At 41.1% G+C, this 12,354-nt stretch overlaps 1 protein-coding gene across 3 annotated transcripts in view; it reads left to right on the forward strand.

Annotated features, from left to right (window-relative positions):
- Positions 1-442: 442 nt before the first annotated feature.
- FBXW4 (F-box and WD repeat domain containing 4) overlaps positions 443-12,354 on the forward strand; it is a 69,628-nt gene continuing 57,716 nt past the window's right edge. Inside the window, exons 1-4 of one of the 3 annotated variants that reach the window (XM_006756521.2) lie at positions 443-498; positions 6,094-6,189; positions 8,713-8,898; positions 9,581-9,713. In XM_006756521.2, the coding sequence (XP_006756584.2) occupies positions 458-498; positions 6,094-6,189; positions 8,713-8,898; positions 9,581-9,713 (456 nt within the window). In that variant the 5' untranslated portion in view covers positions 443-457. Of the gene's footprint in view, positions 499-3,357; positions 3,402-4,368; positions 4,394-6,093; positions 6,190-8,712; positions 8,899-9,580; positions 9,714-12,354 lie in introns of those variants that run through there. The other 2 variants (XM_015559319.1, XM_015559320.1) reach the window with 2 other exon arrangements.

The raw sequence follows: 12,354 nt of genomic DNA on the forward strand, positions 1-12,354 counted from the left end.
TGGTAAATTGAAGACAACAAGATGGCCCTAGCCGATTTGGGTCAGTGGATAGAGTGTCGGCCTGCAGGCTGATGAGTCGCAGGTTTGATTCTGGTCAAGAGCACATGCCTGGGTTGTGGGTTCAATCTCCTGTGGGGGTGTGCAGGAGGCAGCCAATCAATAATTCTCTCTCATCATTGATGTTTCTAGCTCTCTCCCTCTCCCTTCCTCTCTGAAATCAATAAAAATGTATTTTTTTAAAAAAGACAACGAGATGTTCTCTGATAGAGACCCATTTATTGCCCAAAATGTTTTTATTATAAAATTCTTTTTTTCACTGATCAATATTCCTTAACATCTTGCAGAACATGCACACGGGCAAGTGTCTTGCAAATACAGACCTTGACCAACAGCAGGAGGAAATGAATGTGGCTGTGAACATGACCATAAATCCTAAGCTCACCAAGGGATCAGGGTCATGCCCAGTGCTTCTGGAACTGCTTTGGACGGCTTTGCCCTGTGGGTGCCACATTAAGATACTTTATCTGCTCAGATTCCCCCCGTGAAGCCTGTCTAGCTTAAGGATTTGGAAGCTTTGGTTGCATTCCGGAAGATGTGCTGTATTACACGTTTTTAGGAAGGGCCTTTGGAGCTTGGAGGTAGGATGCCCAGGCTCCTGGAAATCTATAGATATTTTTGAAACTGACTTGCCAAAGAGAAACTGCACTTTTGAGAACTTGTTTAAGCAGTTTCTCTCCAAATACCTATTATATCAGGACCATGGTTCTCACCTTTTGTGTCGAAGACATACTTTTGTGTATGATGTTAGAATTTTTGATAATACATTAAAGGATTAAAAGGTGACAGTCTTTTTTTTAAACCAAGTTTTAGAAAGTTGAAAAACTAGTTTATATATTTGTTAACCTTCTGGTATGTTCCTATTTAAGTAGAACTATTACTGCCCTGACCTTGTTCTCTTATAATATACTTTGAGGTAAAGTTTATATCTATTCCTCTGAACATGCAATCTTCCTCTTATTTGCAGCAGCTGTGTCACGAGTCACACTGTGGCTCAGTGGTGTGTCTCACAGAAAACTTTATAAAAGTGTGGCTCTTTTTTGAATGAAAATAAATTCTATAAATTGTTTAAAATTTGATGGCACACTTATTCAGGGTTCCTGGTAGACCACTGGTTAAGATCCGCTTTTAGAAGTACTAAGAGGTTTAAGACTTGATCCTCTGGAATTTATGACTGTATTGGACAAACAAGACCTACAGCTGTGAAAAGCTAACGAGCCTAGGTTTATGATAGGTTCAGTCTATGGGTTCACATGAGAGGGGTAGGAATGTTTGGAGGGGTTAGTGAAGTAGAGGCTTAAGCTGGATCGTGAAGAATGGGTGAATTTGACTAGTGCCCAGAAGAGGGAAGGAGGCATTTGTCAAGGAAAAAGGTAGGCTGGTGCTGGCAATATAGGAGAAGGTATGGGTATAGTTATACATGTAGAAGAGATGGGCTTGGCTAGAGTTCACTTGCATAGTGTGGAGCCATGGAAGGTGAGGTTGAATGAGTAAGGTGAGCTGTTGTTTGGAGGCCTTTCATGGGAGATGTGAGTCACTCCATGCTCTCGTGCCTGGTTCTGTCCTCAGGCTGGCATGTTCCCTACAGTCTCACTTCACCTTGCATGTTTGGGTTACTCCTTGTTCCCTGACCAAAAGAGTAAGCAATTTAACACAATATAATGATTTTTCATTGATTTTTTTTTAAAACCTAATTATGGACATCTGCTGCTGAGGGCTATTGGCGGATTTAACTTAATGCCAAATATAAAGAGTTAGAAGTTTTTTGTATTAGGCTGTTTAAATACTTCTACTTAAAGCCAAATTATTAATTTAGTAGAAGAGCTGGTGGGTACAGGCAATGTGGGGGGAACTCTGCTTTCTGGAGAGTAAGAAGATCAAAGAAATCAAGAGATAGTACTAATTTAAAATTCCAGGCCCCCAAGCATCATTTTGCTTAGTCCTGTTTCCCCTCCTTAGCCAAGTGCCCCTTGAGATGGCCTTGTCCATCACCTGTGGACAGATACCCTCCCTTTCTGAATTTTCAAGTCAGCAGGTAGTTATGTTTATGGTAATCATGCCAGTCATGCAGGTGGACAGCTTGGGTGGCATCAAGGGGAGTCAAACTTCAAAATAGAGCAGGGAGGGAAATTGATTTGTGATGCAGGCATTTTGTGATCTTAGGGACCGTGCAGGTTTAAGACCTCTATAATATAGACACACTTCCCTTTCCTTTACCCCCCAACCATTTTTCTTCAGACTAGGTTTATTTATTTGCTTTTGGTTTGGAGTGTGAGGAGGGGTGAAATGAAAGGGGACTCTAGATAATTGCCTAGATTAATTTCTATTCCTTTGGACTCAATTGTTGCCAAGATTTTAAGGGGTCCAATAGCTTACTGTGGGTGCATGTTGGTTGTTTTGTTTAAAATAGGTCATGTGCCCAGGAATGCAGTCAAACTATAATGGTGACTAAGTGCCGGAAAGCTGAGAAGAGGGGGCCCAAGTGGAAAAATGAGCCTGAGGCAAGAGAAGGCGGGCTGGGAAAATGGAAGTTCCAGTAGGCCCATAGGCCAGGTTAGAGATTCCTCTGTGCATTAACAGCCATGCAAGAGGCTTATTTACAGAGCACCAATCATTTTTGGAGGGAGTACCCCCACTTTACACCAATAACTGTGCTGCAGAAACAGCCAACCAGAGAGCATTTCAAGGATGGGAACCAGGGTCCTTATTGAATTCCCAGGGCAACTGCTCCTGTCTTCTCGGGCACTTCTGCTGCCTTGTTTTACTGACCCTCTCTGACTGGACCCCAGCAGGTCCCCACAGGGAAGGAGGGGTACTTGCTTTCAGAGGAGGAAATTTTTTTAATTCTTGATTTTTCAGGCATTAAAACCAGTAAGAACATGAAAATGATTTGTCCAGCTAGGAAACCATCAGAGATGATTGAAGAAAGAAGAAAAAAGAAAAGGGATGAAAAAGCCTGGCTGTTCAATTGCTCTTAACAAAGTGGTACTATATCTCGCTGAAAGCCAAATGGAATGGTTTAAAGCAGTTGAAATGTGATTTGAAGGACCAGAGCATTCACTGTGGGAGAGGAAGCCTGCACCTGCTATTTGGTCGCAGCTTCTAAAATTCAACTTTGAAAGTTCCTTGCTGCTGTGATCAGGCCCTCAGGGCAGTGCTTTGACCCTTAGTCAAGTGTCACCAAATTGCAGTTAAGTGACCAGGGAGATGAGAGAAGTGTTGTCCTTATCCCAATTCAGGAGATCTACTGATTCACTCCCCCTTGTTTCCTTCCTGTTATGATCCAGAACATTCCATTTTGGTTTTATTCCACCTATGAACTTAGGCCTAACCGAAGAGGAGAGGTTAGCTGTAAACTATCTTTTTATTTTTAAATTTAAATTCTTTATTGTTTAAAGTATTACATCTGTCTCCCTTTTCCCCCATTGACCTCTCCCCAGCTGCTCCCACCCCCCAGCACATGCCCTCACTCCACTACTGTGTCCATTGGTTATGCTAAATGATCTCTTCTTTTTTAAAAATTTTTTTTTATTTTTTATTGCTTAAAGTATTACAAACTGGAGCGCATTATGCTAAGTGAAATGATCTCTTTTATATCTGGGTTATGCAAATAAGATTTGACAGGAAGTCTAATCTTTTTCATTAAGAGTTCAATTCTTTTGGTCCATCCTGTTGACTATTTAAAAAAAAATTTTTTTTAAATATATTTTATTGATTTCAGAAAGGAATGGAGAGGGAGAGAGAGATAGAAGCATCAATGATGAGAGAGAATCATTGATTGTCTGCCTCCTGCATGCCCCTCCCCCCTCAGAGATTGAGCCCGCAATTTAGGCATGTGCCCTGACTGGAAACTGTGACCTCCTAGTTCATAAATCAATGCTCTACTACTGAGCCACCATGGCCAGGCCCTGTTGACTATCTTTTACTGTCCTCAGTTCTCTGTCTAGCTGGTAGTATAGGTTACTTACTAGTAATGTGAAACCAAGGACCATAGTCACCCAATGGACAAATTCAGTAATATATTTTAGCTTTAGCATGTGTGCACCCAAATATTAATCATTCAGCCTGAAAGAAGACTGTTTGACATTAGAAGAACAATTTCTAATAGTTATAATTGAATTAGAAGAAAAATGATTAATTAGCTTTTAGAGATGGCACCATTAATGGATATTAATCACTACATATATTTATATTCATGTAAAATTAACCTTTTTGTAGTGATTTATAACTTATACTGTACTTTGTTTTCGGTGTCATCTTTAAAATACCACAATTGTGTGAAATATTACCCTTTCATAGGCAAAGAAATTGATAACTAGAGAAATTAGATAACCAGGTTTGGATCCCAGTTTTCTAAGTCTGCATTTTATACTTTCCCCATAACTGCATTTACTCTACTATTTAAGGGTAAATTGAAAGACCTAACTCACAATAATTATGTGATATATTTTTTTAAAAATTGCTCACTTCCTACAGTACCATCTATTTACCTCTTCTGACCTGTTATTTATGGAGACATAATTTTATGTAGTGTCTCCTCACCTTTACTTTATAAATTTGACCTAGTTTTAAAATTACCATTCCTTGCTATAATAATTTCCAAAGTATTTTGCAGTCCTCACATTTATCATTTCTAGTGGGCAATATATTTTATTGTATTAGTATACCATTCTCTCCCACAGACAGACATTTGGGCTATTTTCAGATTTTAGCTCTAATGTATAGCTGCAACTATAAATATCTTCATAAAATATATTTTTCTTTTGAATTATGTCTTTGCGCTGCAGTGCCCAAAGTGGGAATGCTGGGTCAGAAGCTATAATTTAACAACTTTCTCCACAGAATTCCTTTCTGAAAAGCTGTACCAGCACGCTGCTAGCAATGCACAGCCAAACCAAATCCTTCTGTCAAACCAAAGTTAGTGTGATTTTCCCACTTAATAGATGTGAGGTGGTACTTTTAATAGTTGTTTTTAAATTTTATTTTTAATAATTGTTTTAATGTGCACTTCTGTGAGCTATTATTGTTGTGGATGTTTCCCTAGTGTTTTATCATGTGAACACTGTGACTCTTCTTAGCTGCTTTCGGATATGGATGGCAGTGTATTGGAGACAGGGTGTTACCCTGATAGGTTTTTACAGTTTCTTAAAACTTTTAAGCATAAAACTTTTACCTATGGTATTAACTGTTAATTTTTCCTACTCTGTTGCTTTCATTTTAATCTCTTTTTTCTTCTGTGCAGTATTTAAACTACTTTTAGTTAAGAAACTATTTTAAATTCACTTTCATTTTGGGCGAGATTATTGTGATATGAGATGATAATCTAAATTCAGTTTTTGCTCTACTGATATGCAATTTTATAAACAGATTTTATGTTGAGCTCTGTGATCTATTTTGAATTAATTTTTCCTTATGGTGTGAGGTAGGGGTCAGGGTTCTTTTTTTTCCTTATGGATAGTCTGTGCTTCCAGCACTGTTTGTCATCCTTTATTAAATTGCTTTAGCATCACTATAGACACTTTAAAGGAAAAGCTGTTCTCCTTGGATTTCTTAGATATCCTAGCATGGAGAGAGAAGAGTTATTCCTTTCTTGTCTCCTAGCCCCTTCATTTATATCCAGGTATATTCTGGATCAGCGGTTCTCAACCTGTAGGTTGCGGCCCCTTTGGGGGTCGAACGACCCTTTCACAGGGGTTGCCTAAGACCATCAGAAAACATATATGATTACATATTGTTTTTGTGATTAATCACTATGCTTTATGTTCAATTTGTAACAATGAAAATACATCCTGCATATCAGGTATTTATATTACGATTCATAACAGTAGCAAAATTACAGTTATGAAGTAGCAATGAAAATAATTTTATGGTTGGGGGTCACCACAACATGAGGAACTGTATTAAAGGGCCGTGGCATTAGGAAGGTTGAGAACCACTGTTCTGGATGTTCCTGAGTCCTGACTTGTAAGCCCATGGAATTTTCTCTGGTTGGCAATGAGTTGTAGTGACTGAATTATCTGTTCTGTCTGGACACAGGATGGCCAGTGTACCAGTAAAAGAACGAGTGAAGGTGTCTCAAAACTGGAGGTTGGGGCGCTGCCGGGAGAGGATTCTGTTGAAGTGGAGATGCAGGTAAGTAGCCTTTTGACTCTTAAAGCTACCTGGGACAGAAAAGCATGCTGGGAAGTGAAAAATCTGGTCCTAGCTGGAGTTGAGTAGTCTTTCTTGGATAGATGGCCCTGGTGATCCTTTAAATATGACAAAGGGGACATCAGAGGGACAACTTTTTTCACGTTTATCAAAAGGATTACAGAAATGGTATTTTAACAAATTCCGTGTTTTTATGATTATAAAAACAATAAATGTTTATTGTAGAAATTTGAAAAAAAATAGAAATGTTTAAAGAAGAAAATAAAACTTAACTTATAATCCTACCACTCAGAGGTAACCACTGTTAATGTATCTCATCAAAAGAAATAAATGAAGCCAGTATTTCAACCTATCTTGTTTTACAATGATTTTTCTTTAAATCTTCTACTCTAGGGAGTTACCCTTTTACTCCTGGCTTCCTATAGTTCTTTCCCCTACTTTATTAAAAAGCAAAATAGAATCTAAAGGTTTGTCGATATATGTTACAGGAGGCAGGGCTCAGAAAAAGTGCTAGGAGATTTAAATAATGGCCTTGGAACTACTAATGCCACAGATTTTATGCCTTATCATAATAACTTTTATATAATAACTTTTTCAAAGTTATTACATGGTTCTCTACCAAAAAAACTGCTCTTTGTTGAATGGTTGGGTTGAATAGGGAACATCATGATTGCTCATCTGTGCCTGTGCTGATAGATACAGAGGCCAGGCTTCCTCATCTGATGACCCTTCTTGCTTGTGTCCAGTTTCTGCTGGTTTTCTTGACATCGGCTGCTGTGAATTTCTGCGATAGTGGTGATGGTAAAGAAACCACAGCGGAGAAATGTGGATTTTTATGATGAAGGACTTTACCCTTTGCTTCCCATTTTTGTCTTTTAATACCAGAAAGTAGAGTTTATTTCTCTATCAAGGTTTTGTCCCTAGCATTTTTATTTTTATTATTATTTTTGGCTGGTTTAAAGCAGTTTGGCAAATAAACACACAAAACAGTTACCAGGCTGCCCTGGGATTCTCCACTGTTCACCTGGCATGAACCTGGTTTCTTGTCCTAGGCAATGGCTGTTTACCAGATGGCTCTTAACATGAATTTCAAACCCCTCTGCTTGCTGCCCACTTGAGTGTGCCACACACTCATGCAAGGGCATGCTGAAGGGGAATGTGCATAATGAGTGAGAATGCAGGCATCCATACACACTCTACACATGTTCCATATAATATATGCACACGCTTGTAAAAACCTCACAAGCAGAAACTCAGTTATTACAAAGTCCAAGCTGCATTTAATGGCCCGTCAAGTCAATTTGCAGAACTTTTCCACATTCCCATGACGCTTATATTAAGGAGTCTGGGGAAGAAACACAGCCCAGTTTGCTCAGACAGGCTTGGCAGTGAGAGATGGTGTCTGTAAATGGGGATGAATCAGCTGTCCCTATGCTTTGCTTGGGACCTGGTAGCCTCAGAATCCCTAGGTAGAACAGGACAGGCTGCTGGGATGCAATGATTGAAGGCTTCTTTTAGTCTCTCCCCACCCCCCAATACCTTGGGAAAGGGGCTTAGGCCCCACAGAGAGCTGGTGTCTGGCAGAGCCTTCTTCTTAAATCTCACTCTGTGCCATGGGACTGGTCTGTGGCTTCTACCTTTTTTTTTTCTTGCCAGTATCTATATTCCTTTATCGCTCTTTTTTTTATTGTTTAAAGTTTTACATATGTCTCCTTTTTCCCTTCTACCTTTCTTCTTGCCAGTTTGTAGAGGGAAGCTTTAACTCTGTGTGGATTTATTTTATCTGCTGCCTATGAGAGCTATTTCTCTGTAGCCCCTGTAGTAAACTGCCCTAGGGACTGTGTTTTTCCATTGCTACTCTTACCCTGTATCCTCTCAGACATTTAGAAATGTAGATATCCCCTGTGAGGATCCAGGTATTTAATCAGTACATTATTAGCATCCTTTCCTAAATGGCTTTATTCCTTTCATTTATACTAGTAAATGGCCCCTTTGCTCTAGAATGACAGGGGAAGGGAGCTTTCCTGGGATCACTCTTCTTCTTTATCATATCCTAACCAGTCTATTGGGAAAGAGACATGTATGGGAGTCTTGGAACCTTGAAATTTAGCAAATCAGTGAGGATACAGAATGAAAAAATTTACTTCATCAGCGTGGAAGGCTTCTTTTAGTCTCTTCCCACCTCTCAATCATTGCATTTTCTAAGCTCTGCCTACCCAATAATTTAAGTTGTAAGCATTCTCCAACTAAGTGTGATATTTAATTGGTCTTTTAATTCTCACTCTCTTAGGTAGTCCAAAGATGATTAGGTCAACACAACATTCAGTCACTCTAGTTTTCTGAGGGTACCCTAAAGTCATTTTGAAGAAGGGGAGAGTGAGGGATAGACTTAGCCTTGCAGGTCATCCCTGCTAAGTTGGGGATCAGTCAGCCTCTCCAAAGCTTGGAGTTAGATTTTCATTCTGTATCTTGATGAACCTTAAATTTTGTTTTTCATCTCTCTAGTCAGATGCCCTGGATGCAGCTAGAGGGTGATTCTCTGTACATATCCCAGGCTAATTTCATCCTGGCCTATCAGTTCCGCCCAGATGGTGCCAGCTTGAACCGTCGGCCCCTGGGAGTCTTTGCTGGGCATGATGAGGACGTTTGCCACTTTGTGTTGGCCAACTCACATATTATCAGTGCAGGAGGGTAAGTGCTAAGGTTTCTCCTTCCAGCCTCTTAGGATTTTTCAGGGACCATCTGCCTGTCTCTGACTTTTCTGTCTCAGCTCCAAAGGGATGAGGAGGGACTAGAAGGAGTAGTGGGTTTCCCCCCCATTCAAAGCACAGAGATTTCCCAAAGGCCCTTACTAGGGTTAGCTGGCAAGGAAAACAGGAAGAGCCTTTTTTTTAAAAAAATATATTTTTATTGATTTCAGAGAGGAAGGGAGAGGGAGAGAGAGACTGAAGCATCAATGATGAGAGAGAATCATGGATCGGCTGCCTCCTGCACACCCGTACTGGGGATCGAGCCCGAATCCCGGGCATGTGCCCTTGACCAGAATCGAACCTGGGACCTTTTTTGGTCTGCAGACTGACGCTCTATCCACTGAGCCGAACCGGCTAGGGCCAGGAAGAGCCTTTAATGAAAAGTGAAGCTGGTCCTGATACTCTCAAGGGGGGAATTTGTTTTGTCTCTCAGCTCTGTTCAGCCCCAAGTGTACTGAAGAAGTAAAGGTACCTGGAAGATCAGACTGACCTTATTGGACTGAATTGCCTATAGCTTAGCAAATTTGGATGTCATTGGAGTCTTGGGCTGTTCCTATAGACTTGTTCTCTTCTTACAGAGAGAATAATTGGCTGTTGGGGTGGGCTCTTTATTTCTCTCCTAGAGATGGAAAGATTGGTGTTCATAAGATTCATAGCACCTTCACCGTCAAGTACTCAGCTCATGAGCAGGAGGTGAACTGTGTGGATTGCAGAGGGGGCATCATTGTGAGTGGCTCCAGGGACAGAACGGCCAAGGTGAGATGGTCACTCCCTTATACTGTTATTCCCTCTGTCTATAGGGAGTGGGTGGGAGAGGGTGGAGAGGGCCTGAGTCTCAGGATTGGCTGAGAGCATGGGGTGGGGGTGGGGGAGACAACACAATAAAGGGCTCACTTATGTGCCTCTGGCATGCAGCTTGCCATGCCAGGTTGTCTCTTTGCCAGCTGGCCTGGGAAAAGAGTGGACAGTGGCTGGGAAGCTTGCCACTCACTTGAAATGTGGCGTGAACTCAAAAACAGAGGGCCTGGGCAGCTTTTCCTCTCTGAGCTGAGTTTCCTCAAGTTTGTGGGTTAAGTTCTGACCCCAATATTTTATTTAAAAATCTCCCTCTTTTTACTTGCTCTCTGTTTGGGGAGGTTAATTTTTCACCACCTTGTTTATAAGCAATCAGGCTGATAATTAAAATGTGTTTTCGCTGCTCCTCTGGAGAGTGATGAGGTCAGTGAGCAGCAGAAAGATGGCAAGACAAGGGTGTTATTTGTTGCGTCATTGCCAAATTGCCTGGTCTGCAGTCCGACATCTGCCAAGTCCTAACAGAATGAGACTGATAGGTAGTGTGCCCTCTGCTTTGTGGACTCAGCTCATCCACGTTTGGGTCAAATAGGCTTCCACCCATGAGATCGAGAACTTCCTCCATTTCTGTGTCCAGCAGCCCTAGGCAGGGCCCACACATGCCTGGCCCTTTGGGGCTGCCGTGGGAACTTTGCTGACAGTTCAGTTGATGGTGCAGGAGGCCTGATAGTATCTTGCTTGTCTGTTTCCCAGCATCTAGAGACTTCCTAGTGCTAACAGGAGAGAAATGCTTGTCCGCGTCAGCAAATAGGCCTCTAAGACACAAAGGGAGAGGACTCAGGAGAGGGAAGTTTCAGTCTTTACTCACTAACTTTTCTTACTCTGAGTATCCTCTGGTGACTACTCCTTCATGGAAAAATGTCAGTAATTTATATAAAAAGAAGAGCTAAATATGTTCTTTTCTATTTGTGGAAGTTTCTCCTTCATTTGCTGTTTCCTTCCTCACACATTATATTCTGTCAGAGACATGTGCACCAGCACAGGGAGCCTGAAAAATCTAGAAAATTTATGAACCAACATGGAAACTGAATTTCCTATTACCTGCTTCCCACTCCTCTACTCTATACTTCAGATTTCTGATTGGTCACTGTGTTTGTACCATTCCTTGAAAAGAGACTGGCCTTAAGTTGCTATACTGCTCAGAAGTCAATTTGCATAAAAACCTTCTGTGGTACCTGTGACCTAGATCATCCCATCTCATTGTTGTATCTTCTTGTCACAGCTTTAAGCTTCCCCTGGCTCTTCCTTTTCAGTGACACCTCTTTTATCCTATTTGAGCTGATACCCTGAGCAGTATAAAATTAGGCTTTATGACCACAGCAATTTGAGGATTGTATATTGTAAAACATTATAGCAATTTTATCTGGGATATTGGGTTAGTTTCATGTTTTACCAACTCAGCCCTATTTAGTGACTTAGTTTTTTAAAAAGCATTGAAATAGGTAATATTGAATTCTAAAATTGTCACTGCAGTATATCCTGTTTCTTTTGAGGATTTCTTTTAGGTCAGTGACAGAATTCTCCCTCTGGTTCTTCAACTTCAGAAAGCTAGTCAGCTTGTTGGGGTTCCCCTATGACCTCCAGGCTAGCTCATCTTTTCTGGCTTTCTGGGTGCTGCTTTTGTTTCTTCCTTTCTGATACTGTCTTTGCATTTCACCACCTTCGTCTTCCTGGCCCATTTCTTTTATTATTAAAAAAATATTTTTAATGATTTCAGATAGGAAGGGAGAAGGAGTGAGAGATAGAAACATCAGAGATGAGAGCGAATCATTGATCAGCTAACTCCTGTACACCCCCACAACCCGGGCATGTGCCCTGACCTAGAATCGAACCGTGACCTGGTTCATAGGTCAACACTCAACCACTGACCCACACCAGCCGGGCTTCCTGGCCCATTTTGCTATTCCCCACAGTTATTCTTTTATAACTGACTCTCCATTTTCTTTTGGTGGCACGTGCAATTCTACAGCTGCTGCTTCAGATTTCTGATACACGTAAACCTACATAAGAACTATCATGTTTGCCTGTAAACATCTAGAGCAGTGGTTCTCAACCTTCTGGCCCTTTAAATACAGTTCCTCATGTTGTGACCCAACCATAAAATTATTTTCGTTGCTACTTCATCACTGTAATGTTGCTACTGTTATGAATCGTAATGTAAATATGTGATATGCAGGATGGTCTTAGGCGGCCCCTGTGAAAGGGTCGTTCAACTGCCAAAGGGGTCGCGACCCACAGGTTGAGAACCACTGATCTATAGCCCGTTTTGAGGGAGTTCCCTAAATATGTACTGTGTCTTAGGATAGAGGTTTGTTTTATTGGGGTGAAGGAAACAAAAACATTTTCTTTGGAAAATTGCTGAGCAAGGAACTGCCCAGAAAGCCCCCTTCCTTCCCCTCCCAACTCTAGTTTCTAACTTCCTGTGACTTAGCGTGGGTGGCTTCTCTGGGCTTTAGTGGGGCTGGTCTCACCTTCAGATGTGACAGGACGGTAGCTTATGTTCTTGGTGGGCCTGGGCTGGTACTGACCATCCCTTCATGCCTTC

This window comes from Myotis davidii, unplaced genomic scaffold (assembly GCF_000327345.1).
Source record: "Myotis davidii unplaced genomic scaffold, ASM32734v1 scaffold332, whole genome shotgun sequence".
Lineage (NCBI taxonomy): Eukaryota > Metazoa > Chordata > Mammalia > Chiroptera > Vespertilionidae > Myotis > Myotis davidii.